Source organism: Vombatus ursinus, unplaced genomic scaffold, assembly GCF_900497805.2.
Source record: "Vombatus ursinus unplaced genomic scaffold, bare-nosed wombat genome assembly UNPS02014794.1, whole genome shotgun sequence".
In the NCBI taxonomy this organism is placed as follows: Eukaryota; Metazoa; Chordata; class Mammalia; order Diprotodontia; family Vombatidae; genus Vombatus; species Vombatus ursinus.
In genome coordinates, this window is record NW_020954572.1 from 22546141 (window position 1) to 22564611 (window position 18471).

Here is an 18471-nt window from a genome sequence, read left to right on the forward strand (position 1 = left end):
TATTGAAATTTAAACAGTTAGGTTGATGCTCCTTTAGATTCCTTAAACTCCCAATTCTTCGGCTTCCTTAAATCCCATGACCTACTCCTTTATTCCATCTCCATAGCAATAATAATAATGTGATATTATTATCTCACCATTACCCATAAATGTTCTACTTTTCTAATTAAAAACTCTGACATTCTTCCATCTGACTGACCATAGGCTCCTAACATTCTATCTCCCTTTTCTTGACTTCTCCTAAACCTATTCCTCAGTGAGACTTCCAATCCCTACCACCCCTCAGTACTTTCTCAGTCTCTGATTACTCCCATCCTCTGCTTCTACTCATGTGCTGCTGAGGAAGCAGGAGGAAGCCACACTGTGCTGGTTGGGTATATCATAAGTTCATGTTATCCAACTTCAACTAAGCTCTTACTGCAGCAAGGTAATCCTTTTATTCTCTCCAATTCATTCCCTATCTCATTTCCCACAAAAGTTTTTCCAAACCTTTTTTTCCCTTTTCACCTTAAGACACTCACCCTTTCCCTCTTATTTTAATGAGAAAATTGAAGCTATTTGATATGAATTCCTGCTTTTCAACTCTTCACCTCAAAGCCCCTTGATATCCTCTACTCTCTCCTTTCCTCCAGTATCTGACCACAAGGGGACTATTTTCCTTGCTGGACCAACCATTGATTCTATCTTCTCCACTATATGGAAACCTCAAATCTCTCTCCCCCAACCCCACAAATCTTCAACCTCTCCCTGAAGTACTCTTCATTCTTCTCAGATCTCCGATCCCTTGACCCACCTGTATTCTCCTAGATTATCTGTTGGACTCCGGTTTTAATTGGCTCCACAGTCAGAACTGATGTCACAGTCTGTCACTATAATGTCTCACTAGCTACTGATCTAGAAAACTTTGCCCTCCTAATTTTCCAATTCTCATCCTTGGACAATTTCATCATTTGCTTTTTCAAATTCTGCTCCCAAGCTGCAAAATATATCTGGACAAGGTTACATAACTCAGTTGATTTCACTTACTACAATTTTATAGTATCTATAACCTTGGCTGACCCCTTACTACAGCTTGACAATTTTCCTCTCATCTTATCACACTCCTCACAGGATCTGTTCTAAAACTTTGTTCTCCTCACTGTCCCTCAACCAACCCTGATCCACTTAAAGCAAATGACCTAACCTCTTACTTCAAAGACAAGGAGGCTCAGTTCTCACCTTTCATTCCTCAAAACTTCTTACAAAAGAGGAGATAGTTCTACCTAAGTCTTTGATTCTACTCCTTTTTAATTCCTCTAGGCCCTAGCTTAAATAGTTATCCCCATTTTTGTATGAATAGTCCATCTTTCCCTCCCCACTGATTCCTTCCCACCCGTGTACAACTATATCTAGGTCTACCCAATCTTAAAAAGGTCTCCAAAACACTTCTTTTCCCATTTGGCTACTGTCCTAGTTTTCTCCCTAAAATTCTGGAAAAAATTGACTCCACTTCTTCATCACCTACTCTCTTCTAAACACTTTGCAGGTGGGTTTTTGCCATCACAATTCAGCAAAAACTGCTCTAAAAGGTCACCAGTGACCTCGTAATTGCTATATTCCATAACTTTTTTTTTCATTCCTCATCCTTTTAAACCTCTCTTTAAGATATACCACTGTTGACCACACTTCTATCGGATATTCTTTCCTCCTCTGACTTCAGACACACAACACTCTTGGTTCTTCTACTTTTTACTCTGTCTCCACAGCTCTTAGTCCTCTTCCCAATTCTTTAATGTGGGTGTTCCCCAAGAGACTTTCCTTGGCCCTCTTTTTTTTTTCTCTATGTGCTCATCTCTTTAGCAAGCTTGTTGTTATTCAGTAGCTTCAGTCATATCTGGCTCTTCATGACCCTATTTGGGGTTTTCTTGGCAAAGATACTGGAGTGGTTTGCCATTTCCTTTTCTAGCTCATTTTATAGATGAGAAAACTGAGACAAACAGGTTTAAGTGACCTGCCCAGAGTCACACAGCTAGTAGTATCTGAGAGTGGGTTCAAGTCTTCCTGGCTCCAGGCACGGTATTCTATCCACTGTGCCACCTAGCTGCTCTTTTAGCAAATCACCACAGCTTTAATTACTACCTTGTATAATTGACTTCTAAATCTAAAGCTACAGGCCTCACCTCTCTTCTGAGTACCACACCTGCATTTTCAACTACCTAAGGGACCTCTACACAAATATCTTACCACCACCTTAAACTTAGGATGTCCAAAGTCCAGGCTTATTATTTTTCCTCTATACTTCACTAATCCTGTATGTGAAAACACAAATTATTATGACCCTTATGTTTAAAACCTTGGAGTTACTTTTTACTCTTTCTTCTTCATATTTCATATCCAATTTTTTAGCAAGTCGTGTCAATTCTACCTCCATAACATCTTTCTAATATCCATTCCTTCCTCTTTATTCCTATTACCACTTCCATTGTAACTGATTTTTTTTTTTAATTTTTAGCATGTGATTTTAAAACTTTGGGTTACAAATTTTCTCCCTTCCTCCCTCCCCCTGCCCCATTGAAAAGACAAGTATCTCAATACAGATTATAGATGTGTAGTCATGCAAAACATTTTCATAGTAGTCATGTTGTGAAAAACTAATTATATTTCCCTTCATCCTATTGTACCCCCCATTTATTCTATTCTCTCTTTTGACCCTGTCTCTCCTCAGGAGTGTTTGCTTCTGATTATCCCCTCCCCCAATCTACCCTCCCCTCTATCAACCCCCTGCTCTCTTATCCCCTTCCCCCCTTATTTTCCTGTAGGGTAAGATAGATTTCCATACCCCATTGTATATGTTATTCCCTCCTTAAGCCAAATCCTATGAGAATAAGATTCACTCATTCCCTCTCACCTTCCCCCATTTCCCCTCCACTGTAAAAGCCTTTTCTTGTCTGTTTCATGTGAGATATTTTACTTCATTCTACTTCTCCCTTTCTCCTTCTCCCAATATAATCCTCCCTCACCCCTTAATTTTATTTTCCAGATATCACCCTTTCATCTTCAACTCACCCTATGCCCTCTATCTATCTATCTATCTATCTATACATACATACATACATACATATTTTTTTCCCTCCCACTACCCTAATACTGACAAAGAACTCATGAGTTACAAATATCATCTTTCCATGCAGGAATATAAACAGTTCAACCTTAATAAGTCTCTTATGATTTCTCTTTCCAGTTTACCATTCAATTGCACAGGCTTTCATTACCACCTATCTTACACTGCAATAGCCACCTGACAGGTATTTTTCAAAAAGCCTTCCCTGATTCCTCATCCCACCTCCAGGAGACTTAATATAACACTTTTTTTTTTTGCACCTCTCTGTTGCACTTACAATGTGATACAGTGCATGATGGTTAAGTGTGTTTGTCTTATCTCCTACTAAGCTGTAAGCTCTAAAGTAGGTAGAGGAGAAGTGCCATGTAAACTCTGAGTCTCCTGTATCATCTAGCACAGCACATAGCACACAGTAAGTGCTTAATGTCCGGTGAACGAATGGCCTCTTTCAAAGAGATGGTCTCTGTTGAATTGAACTGTGAGAAACAGCAGGTTCTATGTAAAGTACTTTCAGCTAACATTTTTGTTATAATCACTACTGCGAAGAAGTTCTGTTTTATCATTCCTGATCCCTTGAAGGAGTTTGATGTTGGCTCAGATATATAACTATGAAATCCCCAAGACCGTCCATTGTTACCACAGGATCAGAGCTCTAAAGCTGGAAGGAACCATAAAGGTCTCTCTCTACTACTTGATCCTAAACAATTCCTTTTCCACAAAGTTCAACCTAGAATGAAGGACTTCAAGGATGATTTCCATACTTAATCCCCAAAAGACAGATGAATAAAGTCACAAAAAAAAAATTAAATTTGTTCTTTGGATAATAGAGCTATTCCCCAGCATTCCTAGCATAGTACTATGGGACTTCTACAATTCTAAAATAGGATGGACACTTGGACAATATTTTATGGGTCTTATTAGTACCAGTGGGATTTAATGATTGTCATTTATATAATTCTTATGGGACAAATCCCATTTATATTCTCCAAGAACCCTATTTTAGTTTGGCTGATTTTTGGAGCTAACCCAAATTTGAGAGTGTTGAGTAATTCTTCCAAAGTAAAGCCAGATGAGTAAATGGGTCCTTGCCCAGATTTGCAAGGTTCCCAAGACTATATTACTTATCCTGACTCAAAAAGGATTAGTGAAACCAATACAGTTCAGAAAGAAATCTTTGTTAAAAGTAGCTCACTGTTTATGGAACGTACTACTGCCCTCTAAATAGATGAAGCCCTTTCAATATGCACAGAAGTACAAATAGCTCTACAGGTATAAGAATTCAAATTTCAAAAGCCTAAAAATCTTATACAAAGAACTATTATCACCCCAAATTTGAAGATGAACAAACTGAAGCTGGGAGATGATATGATATCACACAACCATGGAATTCAGTATATAATCTGGTCATTCTGGACCTCTGAGCCCTCTTTTGAACCTAGCAGATTGTAAGTGACTCAATATGATTCAAATCAATACCAGGAACCACGTTTATGTAGCTTTTTGCTTCTAAGGACTTCAAAGTGCTTTGGTTCATATTTGTAGGCCACTAGTTTTATGAAGAAGGCAGGGTTATCAGGGAGTTTTCCTGAATTTTATATGACTTGCAGCACAGAGAAATTAAGGTACTTCTACAGGGCCACAGTCAGTGAGTGACATGGCTAGCATCAGCACCCAGATTTGTCTGGCCTTAGCTCTTGTCATTATATCTGAGTTGAGGAAGCTTTTTTCATTATAAGTTATAATTTTCTATAAAAAAAGTCCCTGTCATGTCGCAAATAATAGTGGACACTCGTAATCATATGAATAATGCAAAAAAGTTATTGCATTTTTTTTTCACAAAACACAAAAAGAAATGTGTATCACTTCTTCATTCTTACCCTTAACAGTCCAAGGTCTATCTCTTTCTTGTGTCTGCCATTGTTTAAACTCTATTTATTATTTTTTTTTGCAGACCCTCACATGTTATAATATAATGAAGTACAAAGTGGAAATCTGTCCAAGAAAATAAATCATTGCTTGTGGAAAACACCAGTAGAGGTCTTCTCTAATAGACCAAGTGTTTGTTGTTGTTGTTGTTTTTAAGGAAACACTAGGTTCAATGTTGTACACTTTAAACAGTGGAGCCATTTTATATAACTGTATTACAATCACTGCTCTAGTAGTAAAGGAAAAAAAGTTGCTACATATAATCCTAGAAAAAATCAAAACCATTTTACTCAACTAAGTCAATTTTTTGCTATGCTAATTCGCTGCACTTGTATTCCCAGAGACTGACACCATGCCTGGCACACAGTGTGTGCTTAATAAATTACTAGTTAATTTGATTTTTAAAAAATTTAAATTGGTTATTTAAATAAAATTAACCATTATTTCCTAAATAGCTACTATATGCCAGGCACTGTGCTAGGTACCAGGGGCACAAATAAAAAGAATAAAATAATCCTCATTTTTAAAGAACTTAAATTCTCTTGTAGTTTGTATTTAGTTAGATGAATATGTGAAAAAGACCAAAAGACAACAAGTTTCTTCCCCACCCCTACCCAATAGAGACTCCTATCACAACCAGCAGAGATACAATTAGCTTTCAAAAACAGATGATCTCATCATGTTTGGTTCTAAGAATGGGAAATAAAAGGCTTATTTCCCTTGACTCGGGCAAAGCAGAGAAATCTTTGAATGAAAGGAAAATGATAAAGAGTAAAGCAAGGAAAGGACTGGTCATGTATTTCCTAGTACTTACTATAAGTGAATCAAGAAAGTGCAAATAATTTTTATCTGCTACATTTTGACATACATGAGTCTTCGGTGAGAAAGAGGGAGAGCTTCCCCTCTCCCCTGCTTTCAATTCTATTCAACAAATATTGAATATATATACTATATTTAAGATACTGATACTATATTTAAGATACTGTGGTAAATACTTTGATGGATACCAAGATGCTCAGAAGTAGATTACAATTTAGTTGAGGAGACTATAAATACACAAAGAAAATAAGATGAGACAAGTACTGAATGGAAGGGACGCTGACATATTCAATTTCTTGTGGGTTCTATCCATTTAAGCTCTGGATGGCCTAGTTCTGATAAACCATTCTATAGTATTCTATGATATTACTGTGCATTTGTTCAGTACTCCCTTTCAAGGTGAATTGTATGTTAGCATTATTGAAGTTGCCTGCAAAGGCCATTAGTCAGGCAATGATCATTCATTGTGTCATGTGATGTAGTAGAATGTGATATAGTAGAATGAGCAATAGACTAAGAATCCTGAATGTTTTAGACCTGTCCCTAACTGGTCATGTGATCTTGGAAAAGTCATTTAAACTCTCTGGCTTCAGTTTCCCCATCTCTAAAATGAAGGAGTTGAACTTAAATCTCTTTAAGGTTCTTCTAGTTCTGATAAGTCTATTGATAGGGCTTGGGACTAGACTCTAGGTATCAAACAACTAGAAACTGATTCCTACTGAGCTACCTATTGACTTAGAAAACCACAAATTAATATTATCTATGTTGTACTATATTTTTATTTGCTTTGTTAAATATTTCCCAATTACATTTTATAGACACATGGACCCCTATTTGGACACCTCTGGTATAGAGAATTCTCAGGTGAAGAAACTCTCTGTACCAATGCAGGTGGGTATCTTTACAGTCTTAAGAGAGTTGCCTAGAGCATGAGAGGTTAAGCACCTTGCCCACGGTCACACAGCCAGTCTGTGCCAGAGACGGGACTTATACTCACATATTCCTGGCCTCAAGGACAGCTTCTTATCCACTAGGCCACTCACTTAACAATTTTATGATTCTATTAATATTTTATGTATTACCCTCCAGTAAGGATACCAAAGAAATGGAAAAACTTTGCCTATGACATACCATTCAACCGAAATAACACTAGGTATTTCTATTTATTCAATAAGTGCAAAGTAATATAATTTCCAATGGATACTAAATGTTAAAGGAATGTAGAATAACTGGAGGATATAAGGTCCAGCAGTGAGCAGAGTAGGGGTGAGATTAATGAAGGCTTCAGTAACTCCCAGGACAGAAGACTTTAAGGATCGATCCCACCTTCAGATGCTGTAGCTCCCATTTATGGGCCCTAATCATCTCTTGATCAGTTTGTTTGACAGCCAATAGGAACACACATTTCTCTCCCATATTCTATTTCTGCAGAAGAATTCCTCTTTCATGTTAGCAAGCCATACAATGGCAAGCTCTGAAACTACACCTCATATTTATAACTTCATTTCTACAGTAAAACTCCTGTATTCCAAATCAGGAGGCCAGGAACTACTCTCATCCAAATGCAGCCCTAGATGGTAGGAACAGAGACTTCTTGTTCTTCTTCCCTGAACTAGGCTATAGAAGCTTTACAGCATCCAGAAAGAAAGTAGGAAGAAGAGTTCTGGTGGCCTTAACAATGATGTCAATCCTGTTCTGGGATAGTCATTCTTATGTAAGGGGCCCTATAAATCAAGAGCAACTTGTACTTATCCTGTAAAATTCCCCAAATTTATGTTGATTGTTCAAGAGGTCAAAAAGGATATATTGTGAAATTTGTATTGATCATCCAGACCAAGAAAAAAAATCTCTTCTATAGTATTTGAGTATTGAGTATTTAAAAGGTAAAGACTAAACTGGAATTAGAAATGTAATTGGGACACTTCAAAGTGTGGCCTTTAATGAAGTTTTCTATTAGGAATGAGTCAGTGTAGGTTTAAAAAATGTTATTTAGAAAGTAGAATTTTCTCTAATTATAACACTGTAGTATAGGTTACATTTTAATCTTAAAAACTGATGACACTGATAATTCACTTTTACACTACCACTGAATAGACTGGATAACAAATTATAAGGAGACCCTCCAAATGATAAATTATATAATCCCCCATCAGCCCCTAAATGTTTCTCAAAAAAAGCTCACTATAAATCAAACAACCTCCCACACCAGAAGTACTAGGTACATACTTTGATCTCCCTGTGGAGTTTGCACGATGCTTAACATGGCCTACATGGTCTAAGGCACCTCCATTTATATTGACAGATGGTTTGTATCCAGTTAGGTCTTTCCTGGAGTTATGATCTTGATTTGCTAAATTGGCAATTTCCAAGCGTTCCTAGAAAGAAATATCAAGTCAGTCTTTGATAGAAATTACGTTCGGATTGCATAATCTCAAAAATAGAAAAATATTAAATCTTTAGTCCCAGGATGGGAAAAGACAAAGCATTTGATTTAGAAATTCAGAGATGACTATTAAAACATACTTAGAAATAAAATTCTATTTTTCAGTTAAGATTACATGTTAGCTTTCTCTTCATTATGATATCTGTCAATTCTCCTCCTCTTTAGGTCACTTAAGCCTAACGTACAGGCTTAGCAACAACCTTATCACTCAACTAAAACTACTTTCTTTGAAATTACCAGTTGCCAAATCCAATGGTCTTTTCATAGTCTTCATCCCTCTCCACTAATCTGCTGCATGACACTGCTGGCTAACATCTTCTCCTGTATGTTTTCTCCTCTCTGGGTCTTCATGATATTATTCTCTCTCCTAGTTCACCTCTTACCTTTCTGACAGCTCCTTCTCAGTTTCCTTGGCTGGATCATCGTCCTTGACACAACCCAACTGTGGGTATTTCTCAAGGTTCTGTCCTAAGTTCTCGTCTCTTCTTCCTCTTTCTAAATAACCACATTTGCTCCCTTGGTTTTAACTCTCACTTCCACTCAGATGACTCCCAGATCTATATATACAGCCTTATTCACTTCCTCAAGGTCCTGTATCACCAATTACTTTTGAATATTTCAAACTGGATGTTCTAAAAACATCAAACTCAACATGTCAAGAACCGAACACTCATTATCTTCCTCCCCATCCTCACTCTCCCTTCTTTGAAATTCCCCTATTTCCACTGAAGGAACCACCATGGTTCCAGTTGCCCAGGCTCATAACTTTGATATTATCTGAGACACCAAATTTCTTCCACCTCATACATCCAATCAGTTGCCAAATCTTGCTGTTTTTACCTGAACAACACCTCTTGCTTCTGACTTATTCTGCCACTCACACAATCACTACCTTAGTTAAGGCCTCTCCACTTCTAGCCTAGATTACTGAAACGGCCTTCTAATCAGTCTTCTTGACTCCAGTCTCTCACTACCTTAAGTCATCCTCCATACTCCTGCCAAAGTAATTTACCTTAAACACAGATCTGATCATGACTCCCCTACTCAATTCACTCCAATAGCTTCTTATTGCCTCTAGGATCAAATATAAACTCCTCTGTTCAACATTTAAAGCCTTGTACAACCTGGCCCCAACCTATCTCTGAATGATAATGATAATAATAATGATAATGATTATTAATATAAACATTTATATAGTGCTTTTTATCTCATTTTATCCTTACAACAACCCTGGGAGAGAAGTGCTATATACTCATTTTACAGATGAGGAAGTTTCCCCTCCCATACTCTGATCTAGCCAAGCTAGATTTCTCTCTGTTCTTCATATATGACACTCCATTTCTTTTCTCTGTACCTTTGCAATGGCAGTCCCAAATGTCAGGAATGCCCTTCCTTCCTCTGTAGAATCCTTCTCTTCTTCTAAGATGCAGCTAAAGCACCACCTTCTTCATGAAATTTTTCCTGATCCCCCCTCATTGCTAATGCCCTCCCTGCCAAAATACTTTCTATGTAATGACTTTGTATATGTTTGTATTCACTTTATATTTATGATGTGTGTGTGTGTGTTATCTCCCCCATTAGAACCAGGTCTTGGCTTCAGATCTATTGCTCCTTCCCACTACCCCATATTGCACTTTCAGAGAGCCAAAAATACGTTTTTTGGTAAGCCAAATGGATCAATCAAAGGCACTAGGGATGTTTAGCCTGGAGAAGAGTAGATTTGTAAGGGGCATGATAGCTGTTTTCAAGTATCTGAAGGACTATCATGGGAAAGAAGAATTAGAGACATGTTCTTCTTTAAGATTCCAGAGGACAGAACTATGAATAATGAGAGGGTGGAAGTGAATTTTATAGGGATGCAGATTTGGGTTTAATATAAAGAAAAACTTCCTACCAGTTAGAAGAAATCAAAAGTGTTATGGGCTGCCTAGAATGAGGTAGTGGGTTCTCTCTTGCTAAAAGTCTTCAAGCAAAAGCTAGATGACTATTTGTGCAAGATCCTATAAATGTAATTCTTGATAAGATATAGGGTAGTGGGGTAGGGAGCCTCTGAGGCCCCTTCCAATTCTGACATAGGATCAGAGATCTAAAGTTGGAAGGGGCCATGCTTGATTTCCTTTTTAAAATTACATATGCTATCACTGTGATATCACCTATGATAAACAAAAATAAAAGGGAAACTCCTCATTAACAGCAAATCTTAATTTAAATCTATTAAACCGTCTGTCTTAGTAATTATTAATAGAAAAGTTAATTTTTAGTACCTGCTTTGCCATTTCTTTCCTTTTTTTTTCTTCTCTTTTCTCTTCTTTCCTTCTCTGAATCTCATGAAGGATTTCAAGTTGCTGAAATAAATCATACTGCTATCAAGTCTCAGAAATCCAAGCAAGATAAATGAAATTTAAGAAACATGAAAAAAAATTTTTTTGAAAAGTTCAATAATTCAAATTTTCTCTTAAGAAGACCCAAACCTGAAGTGCTGTTAGTCTTCAATGTATGTAGATCTATTTTCTTGGTCTTTATGTCCCCATTTATGTGGAGCTACTAAATTCATCACAGAGCAAGCAAATCATGAATAATAATCATTTCAATAAATTGCTCAAAAATTTAGGAGCTGCGGCAACAGATCAATTCACCACAATAAGACTCTACCAGCCAGCATTTACCACTTCCCAAATGGTGTGAAGTCTAACAAATGTACAGTCACTTACAAAGTTAAGGAACAGAACCCCTTCTGAATGAGGGGCAGTAACTATATACTGAATGGGACTCAACAAACAGACATTGTTAAGATAAAGGATAAATAAGATAAAATACCAAAAAAGTTGATTCAAAAGCTTATGAAATAAATAATTCAGTAAGTCCTAGTTTAAAAAAATATAAAAAATAAGGGCTATAATGAGGGAAAAATAAGTTTTTCAAAATGATAGTTAAGTGCCACTTCATTATTCCAAGTATTAACTGTCTCAACCCATCTCCTTTTTTAATAAGCCGTTTCCTGCAGGATATCTTTTATACCATTTTTTTAAAGCAGAAGTTATTGTTTGTAAAAACTGTGACCTAGTTATAACCACCACGCATCTCTCTATTGCTTGTTAAGTCACCTGTAGTTTTGAGTCTTTAGAGACTGTAATGTTCTACTACTTTCAGTGGTATGGCAAAACCAAAAGAATAATGGTGCTAAAAAGATGGGTTTTTGTGTCAGGGAATAGCTGGGGATCATAACAAGCCCAGTACAACTTTTCAAAAGCAATCCGACCAGCTATCTTCAACATATTCAATTCTCAGCCCATCTCTTTATCCATTCACATGTCTGTACAAGGTGAATGAACTGGTGGTGCTCACGTGTAGCTCATCCAGCTACATGTCTCACAGTCTGGTCAAAAGGCATCTTTTTCCCTTTGTTTTTTTCTCTATGGGTTATTAAGCTAAACTTATTTGAGTGGTCATGTATTTGAGGCATTCATAGGCAACAAGTGACAACATTTCATGGAATCCTTGATCATCTTGGATTGCAGTCCTTATGATGAACATAAGCAAAAAGATATACGCAGCTCATGAGCCAATGTTTGTTGCAGAAGATGAGGCAAGAGAACAATTCTATGACAATCTGATAATCTCCTCCAAAGCAAGTCAACATATAATATTCAGTGAATTCAATACAAAGGTAAATATAAGAGAGGACATTGAAAAACATCTGAAAATATGGTTCAAGATTAAGAAACAAAGAGGCCAAAAGACTGTACACTATACAGAAGACTCTCAGGTCTATATAATGAATATTTTCTTCCAGAGGAGAGTTGAAAGAGGAACATTAAGTAACAACACGAAAAATAAAACTGAGTATATCTATCCATCAATCAAGAAGCATTTAATAAACATCTACTACGTGCCAGATGTTGTGCTAGGTATTGGAAATCCAAGGACAACAGCAGAACTTTTCAAGGACCTTATACTCTATAAAAACAATAGCTAGCATTTATATAGCACTTTAAGGTTTGCAAGGAGCTTTACGCATATTATTTCATTTGATCCTCCCATTCTATCAAGCGAGACAAAATGTACAAATATAAGTATAAAAAAATAAATACAAGACAAGGTAATTTGGGGAGAGAAGCACTAACAGCTGGAGGGAGGAGTCAAGTATCCTGTGGAAGGTGTCATTTGAGTTTAGCTTTAAAGGAAACAAGGGATTCTAAGCAGCATCAGTAAGCAAGGAGCACATTTCAGGCACGGGGAACAGCTTGTGCAAGGACAGAAATGGCTGACTGAATGTCACGTGTGAGGAACAGTAAGAAGGTCAGTCTTGCAGGACCACACTGTAGAAAGTGGACTAATGAATAATCAGTCTGAACAGGTAGGTTGGATTCAGGTTGTAAAAGACTGTAAATGTCAAACATAACTTATATTTGATTCTATAGGCAATAGGAAGTCATGGAAGTTTACTGCTTTGGGCAGAGTGACATGGTCAGATAAACGCTTCAGAAATGTGACTTGGGTACCTGTGTGGAAAATGGTTTATGAAGTATAAGTGACTTGAAGTAGAAAGACCACTTAGGAAATTATTGCAATAGCCTAGCTGAGAGTTAATGAGGCCTGAATTAGAATAAAGCCATGAGAGAAGCTATTGAATTCTATAGATAGAATTAATGAGATTGGGCAACTGACTAAACATGTGCAATGAGGGAGGAATCCAAGATAATTTGAAATTACAAACCTAGGTGACCAGAAGGTGGTACCCTTAACAGAAACAGGGAAGTTCTGAAGAGGGTTGGATTTGGGTGGGTGGGGGTGTTAAAGATAATGAGTTCTGTTTTGGACATGCCGAGTTGAGATGTCTGGGAGATCCAGTCCAAAGGTACAACAGAGAGTTGGTGATGAAGGACTAAAGTTCAGCTGAGAAATTAGAACTGGGATATGTAGATCTAGAATTCATGGGCATAGAGAAAACTGAATATATGAAATTAATGAGGTTGCAAAGAGAACATCTAGAAATAAGAAGATCCAAGAGAGAGCCTTGGAGGTACACTCACAGTTAGGGGGCAGGCTCTAGATGATGGTCCAGCAAAGGACACTGAAAAGATTTAGTCAGATAGGAGAATTGAGAGAGAGCAGTATCATGAAAACCTAGAAGAGAAAGAGTATTCAGGAGGAAAGACTGGTCAAGAATGCCATGCTGTAGAGAACTCAAGAAAACAAAGGCAGATAAAAGGTCAATAGATTTGGTAATAAGAGATATTGGTAATGTAGGAGAGAACAGTTTCAGTTGAGTGTTGAGGAAAGAAGCCAAAATGAAAGGATAAGGAAAAGGAGAAGAAAAGGAGGTAATGAACGCAGGCAACTTTTTCCTAGAGTTTAACTGTAAAAGAGAGATAAGGATGATAGCTTGAGCTCACCTCCAAGTGAGGCCTGGAAATCTTTTTAGGTAGCAGGGGGCAGGTCAAAAGGGAGAGAATGAAGATTAGGAAGACAGAAGAGATAACTGTGGAGACAATTTGCCAGAGGAGAAGGGAAGGGATGGTATTAAGGGTACATATTGGGGGGTTGGTCTGGGCAAGAAGGGCCACATCTTCATTAAAAATTAGAGTAAAGAAGGAGAGAATGGGGGATGATGCCAAGGTGCTTTGAGGTGTAGATTAGGTGAGGAGTTCTCAGTGAATGTCTCTATTTTCTCAATAAAATATGAGGTGAAACCTTAACAGACAGAAAATAACCCATTACAAATATGGAAGTAATTTCTGAATCATCTATCTTTATGTAGTTAGACCATAACTAATTTGAGCAAACATCCAAATCAACACTAAAACAGAAGAAAGGATGAAAAAAGACAACATAGGCAACTATAACCATTTTTACCTGATCAAGTCAGTAAGAAATTGATGTAAAAAAAAATGGATAAAGGAAAAGACATTGGGGATTATCACTATATTCTACTGAGATTTAATTGACATCAAACAATAATTACAATTAGGTCAACGGAACATAGAGACATCCTCACCCAGCAAACACTTCAACTTCTTGTTAAGTGGAAGGAGATAGCAGCCAATGGCAATACCAGTTTACAATAAAAATTCATTTATAAAATATTAAGGAGGATGGTAGTAGACTGTGGGCAATCCTAGGTCATAAACTACCAAGAACAGTAGAGAAAAAAATGACTGCAGAAAAGTTTGGCCTGAGACCCAACTAGGCTAGCCACTCTAAGTACAAGTGAAACTAAAACAAAACAAAACAAAACAAAACAAAACAAAACAAAACAAAACAATAAATGGGTAATGAAGACTTATTTTCATCATTTATGACAGTATAACTACAATCACATATATTTGGTCTCTCACCTCAGTCCACGATGTACTATATAATGAAGCAGAAATAAGACTTAAGAGAATAATTCTGAGAAATACTTGGGCTAGACCAAGATAGTTGTGTTGGAGGCAACAGAATTTTGATGGCATCAAGGGACCAATTTTCAATGTATTTAAAAGTAGAAAGACATCAAATGGTAGGGGAAAATCAAGCAGTATATTACTACTAAAAAAAAAAAAGCAGTCAAGAAGATATCACTAATAACTAACTCATATGCCTATTTTCTCATTTCTATAAAATCCTTATGAGAATGATTTCATAAAGAGATCATGACAAATATGTGAAAAAAACAGCATGTTGTCACAAATTATTTTACGTAGCAGACTATTTCTGTAGTCTACTAACTGAAAAATATAGAAAACAAAAAATCCCACAGTTTATTTTTACTTTAAACAAACAAACAAACAAAAAAAAAGCCTTTGTCTTGGTAGAACAAAATGGAGCCTTACAGGTTCTCCTCCATCAAGTCATCTCTCACTCAGGCATATGTTAAGATCATATAGCCAGAGATATAATTTTACTCAGAGATCTCCTATCAATATCAAGTAAAGCATAAAACCAGAGAAATGTATCTTTGCCAAAGGTATTTGCCCCTGTCTTGAAGGATGAGCTCCACTGAGTTTAAATGGAATAAGGATTCCCTATAGACAAACAGCAAGATCCTCCAGATGCTCCTGTTTCAGAGGGTACTATGCTGACTATATAAGCCCCAGAACTTTTCTCTATATCCTTGAGAAAAGCTCAAGGTCCTTAAATAGTCAGGCAGTCTCAGAGGCAAATGAAACACTTATCCCACAAAGGATTAAAACAAAACCTGACTTTCAGAACAGTGTCCTTAATACACTACATTTGTTGATGTTTTAAAATGAGTTAATAAATAAAAATTTTTCTAGAAGATGGGGGAAGGAGTGGGAGAGAAGTAATTCATACATTTACTCTACTGGCTGTTTCAGGGAATTGCTGGGCCAGGTTATTCACCAAATAAGCAGGGCCCTCTTCTCCTGGGTTAGCTCAATCTTACTGTAGACAATCTGTGGCTAGTGTGAGAATGGAAAGTTTCTTTAACAGGTATGATGATGGTGGTCACCATTACTGGATTCCTATGAAATCGGTCATATTCAGAATGACTATCAAGTATGGGTGACCTGCTGCAGTTGAGCCAGAAGGTACTGGGTGGGGTGGGAGGAGGATGGCTACTCAATAACAAGGGAACGAACTTGCTAAGCTCATTTTTTTCAGTTAATGCCAGGGAATCTAATTACGTCATGTCTGACCCTGACCCTGAGAAAGCTAGTTATAAGCAGAATGATAAAATTCTACAAGAATACAGAACCCTAAGGCATACACAACCCACTATATTCCATGTTCCCAGACAATGTGTGAAATAGAACCTCTCTTACCACTTGCTCCTCTTTTTGCTTTGCTTCTAACAGCCGCTGTTGCTCCTCTTGGGCCTGTCTTTCCTGCAGCTTTTGATGATTTTTTAGCATTTCTTCATGAAAAGACTTAGAGGGTGGCTTGTTATGTTCACTGAGGAAAGACTGCACATGGTCTGCCAGTTCAAATATCATCACCTACAAATTTGAACCAAAATGAAACTTAATTGGCATAGAATTCAAAGTAATGGCCCAATAGCATAATACATAATAGTAAACAACAAACAACAACAAAAAGATACAATGTACTACTTACTTGATAACATTCTGATAGGATACTTTCTGAACTATGGTTCTAACATATTAAGCAAGAAACAAATCATGTCAGCAAACCAACATTTTAGAAACTGTTGCTACTAAGACATTATTACAGGCATATAATAAATTGTTTCAATTTTGCTTTCCAGGCACATTTAATTTATTGGCCTTTTCTATACACCAAAATTAAAGCAGAGACTTAAAAAAAAAGGTTTCATGAAATTAGAACATTTTGTTTTGAAACACCAGATAGTTACCAATAAATACCACCACTACCTTCTGAAGTTAAAAAAAAAAAAGGCACACTGTCTAATATAGTCAGAGTGACTGCCATTGATAGTACCAGAAACTTTCTAATATTTTAATCTGTTAATAGAAAGGAAGTGTGCTTTAACTTTAGTTATTTGGAACTGACACTGTCCACTGGATTTGACTTGAGTTTTATCTTTTTTTTATATGGTTGTTGTTAATGTGCACACTGGTATTGAATTCTTTTTTTTTTTTAAATAATCTGAAGATGTCTACATCTTCCAGTACAGCAATGTCTCCTTTGCAGAAAATAAACAATGTTAACATCAGAACAAGTCATCTGCTTTACTAGATGACCTAAAGACTCTGAAAACATTCTGTAGATGTAGGCTGGCACAAAAAGACCTCACTTTCTATCTACTGGGAATAAGGCCAATAGGAAGGTGGATCAGACATTTCAATGCTAATTTTCAATGCTGATGGGGTCTTCACAGACTTAAAGAAAAAGGATACTTGTAATTAGTAAGTAACTAGTGAGTCAATCTGTTGCACACCAAGGGAGCTGGTGAGTTAGTAGAATTATAAAACATTCTGACAGCCGTTGTGGAAGAGAAAAAGAATAGTAAGAATACATCTCTTCACAGAGGTATGGGAATCTATTTTTGGGTTTCTTTTCCCTTATTTCTGCCAAAACAAAACACTTCAAACATGTTCTTTCCATATTTTAAAGACTTTTAAAGGACCATATCAGGCTGGGCTGGGAATCAGTAAATTCTGTCACACAAAAAATTCCAGAAATCAGGAGAGCTAGTAGTAGGCACTTACTTTCACTTTCTCACAGAGAGTGAGATACAAAGAAATAAGTTATATTGGGGTATCCACAAGAGATACTGTCTCTTCCTCCAAGTCTTTTTAAAAATATACTTAGTGGCAGTACTAATAAACGCTGGAAAGTGGCAAGATCTTAAGAAATGTTGAAGAAGCAAACAGATTTCTAGCCAGTCAAAAAGAGATGATGATTTCTTAAAGAGAAGGAATCTAGTACCTGAGAAAAAGCCGTTGAGGGTTGTGAGGTCAACATGAGAGTAAAGAGAAGGAAAGCCTGTTTAAATACATCTATAAAGATATTTTAAAGGAGGTAAAGTGCAAGGTTAACAGTTGATGATTTTAATTTTGTCAGACTTTGTAAAAGAGCATCTCATACTCAATATTTTGGTATTCACATACTAATTACATAACATTTCGTTATTTAATAAAGAGACTTTATTGTAGCTACTGTTGTTTTAAGAAGCTGAAATTAGTGATTGAATCTGACTCTCGGGCATTGTCTCTTTAGAAATACAGGACCATAAAACTTTACCCCTACTCCACATGGTAGCAGTGAAAGTATACTGCAGAAGAAATGATGATTCAACCACCATGAAAGTCACTAGCTTTGTGACACCAGTCCAATTCAGTTAGTTTTGGTATAGCCTGGAAGGTTAATCATCTAGATTTATTCCAGTCCACAAAGGAGACAGTGTGGCACAAGACCTGAGTTAAATACCTGCTTCTGACTCTTATTGAATGTGTAACTATGGGCAAGTCACTGAGTCTCTCTGTGTCCCCAGGCAACTCTCCAATAAAATAATCAGTCTAACCTTCTCAATTTGTACCCTCAAACCCAAACAGACACATACGGGTGAAGGAGCAGAAGGTGCATGAGGAGAAGAACAACAACTCACTAAAAGTTTCATGTACACTATTCTCAAAGATTTTCTTCTAAAACCACAAGGCATTGTGAGACCAGGTGTAATTTATAAATACATTTCAACAAACTTCTACTATGGTGTCTGGGGAGTAGTGTGATGCAAATGACCTTGGAATTGGAAGAC

At 36.8% G+C, this 18471-nt stretch overlaps 1 protein-coding gene across 2 annotated transcripts in view; it reads right to left on the reverse strand.

Moving 5' to 3' along the window:
* Positions 1-18471, reverse strand: part of EIF2AK4 (eukaryotic translation initiation factor 2 alpha kinase 4) — a 105634-nt gene that overhangs the window by 68628 nt on the left and 18535 nt on the right. Inside the window, exons 4-6 of one of the 2 annotated variants that reach the window (XM_027869863.1) lie at positions 16055-16228; positions 10553-10633; positions 8072-8220 (exon numbers count right to left, since the gene is read on the reverse strand). In XM_027869863.1, coding sequence (XP_027725664.1) covers positions 8072-8220; positions 10553-10633; positions 16055-16228 — 404 coding nt within the window. Of the gene's footprint in view, positions 1-8071; positions 8221-10552; positions 10634-16054; positions 16229-18471 lie in introns of those variants that run through there. The other variant, XM_027869864.1, reaches the window with a different exon arrangement.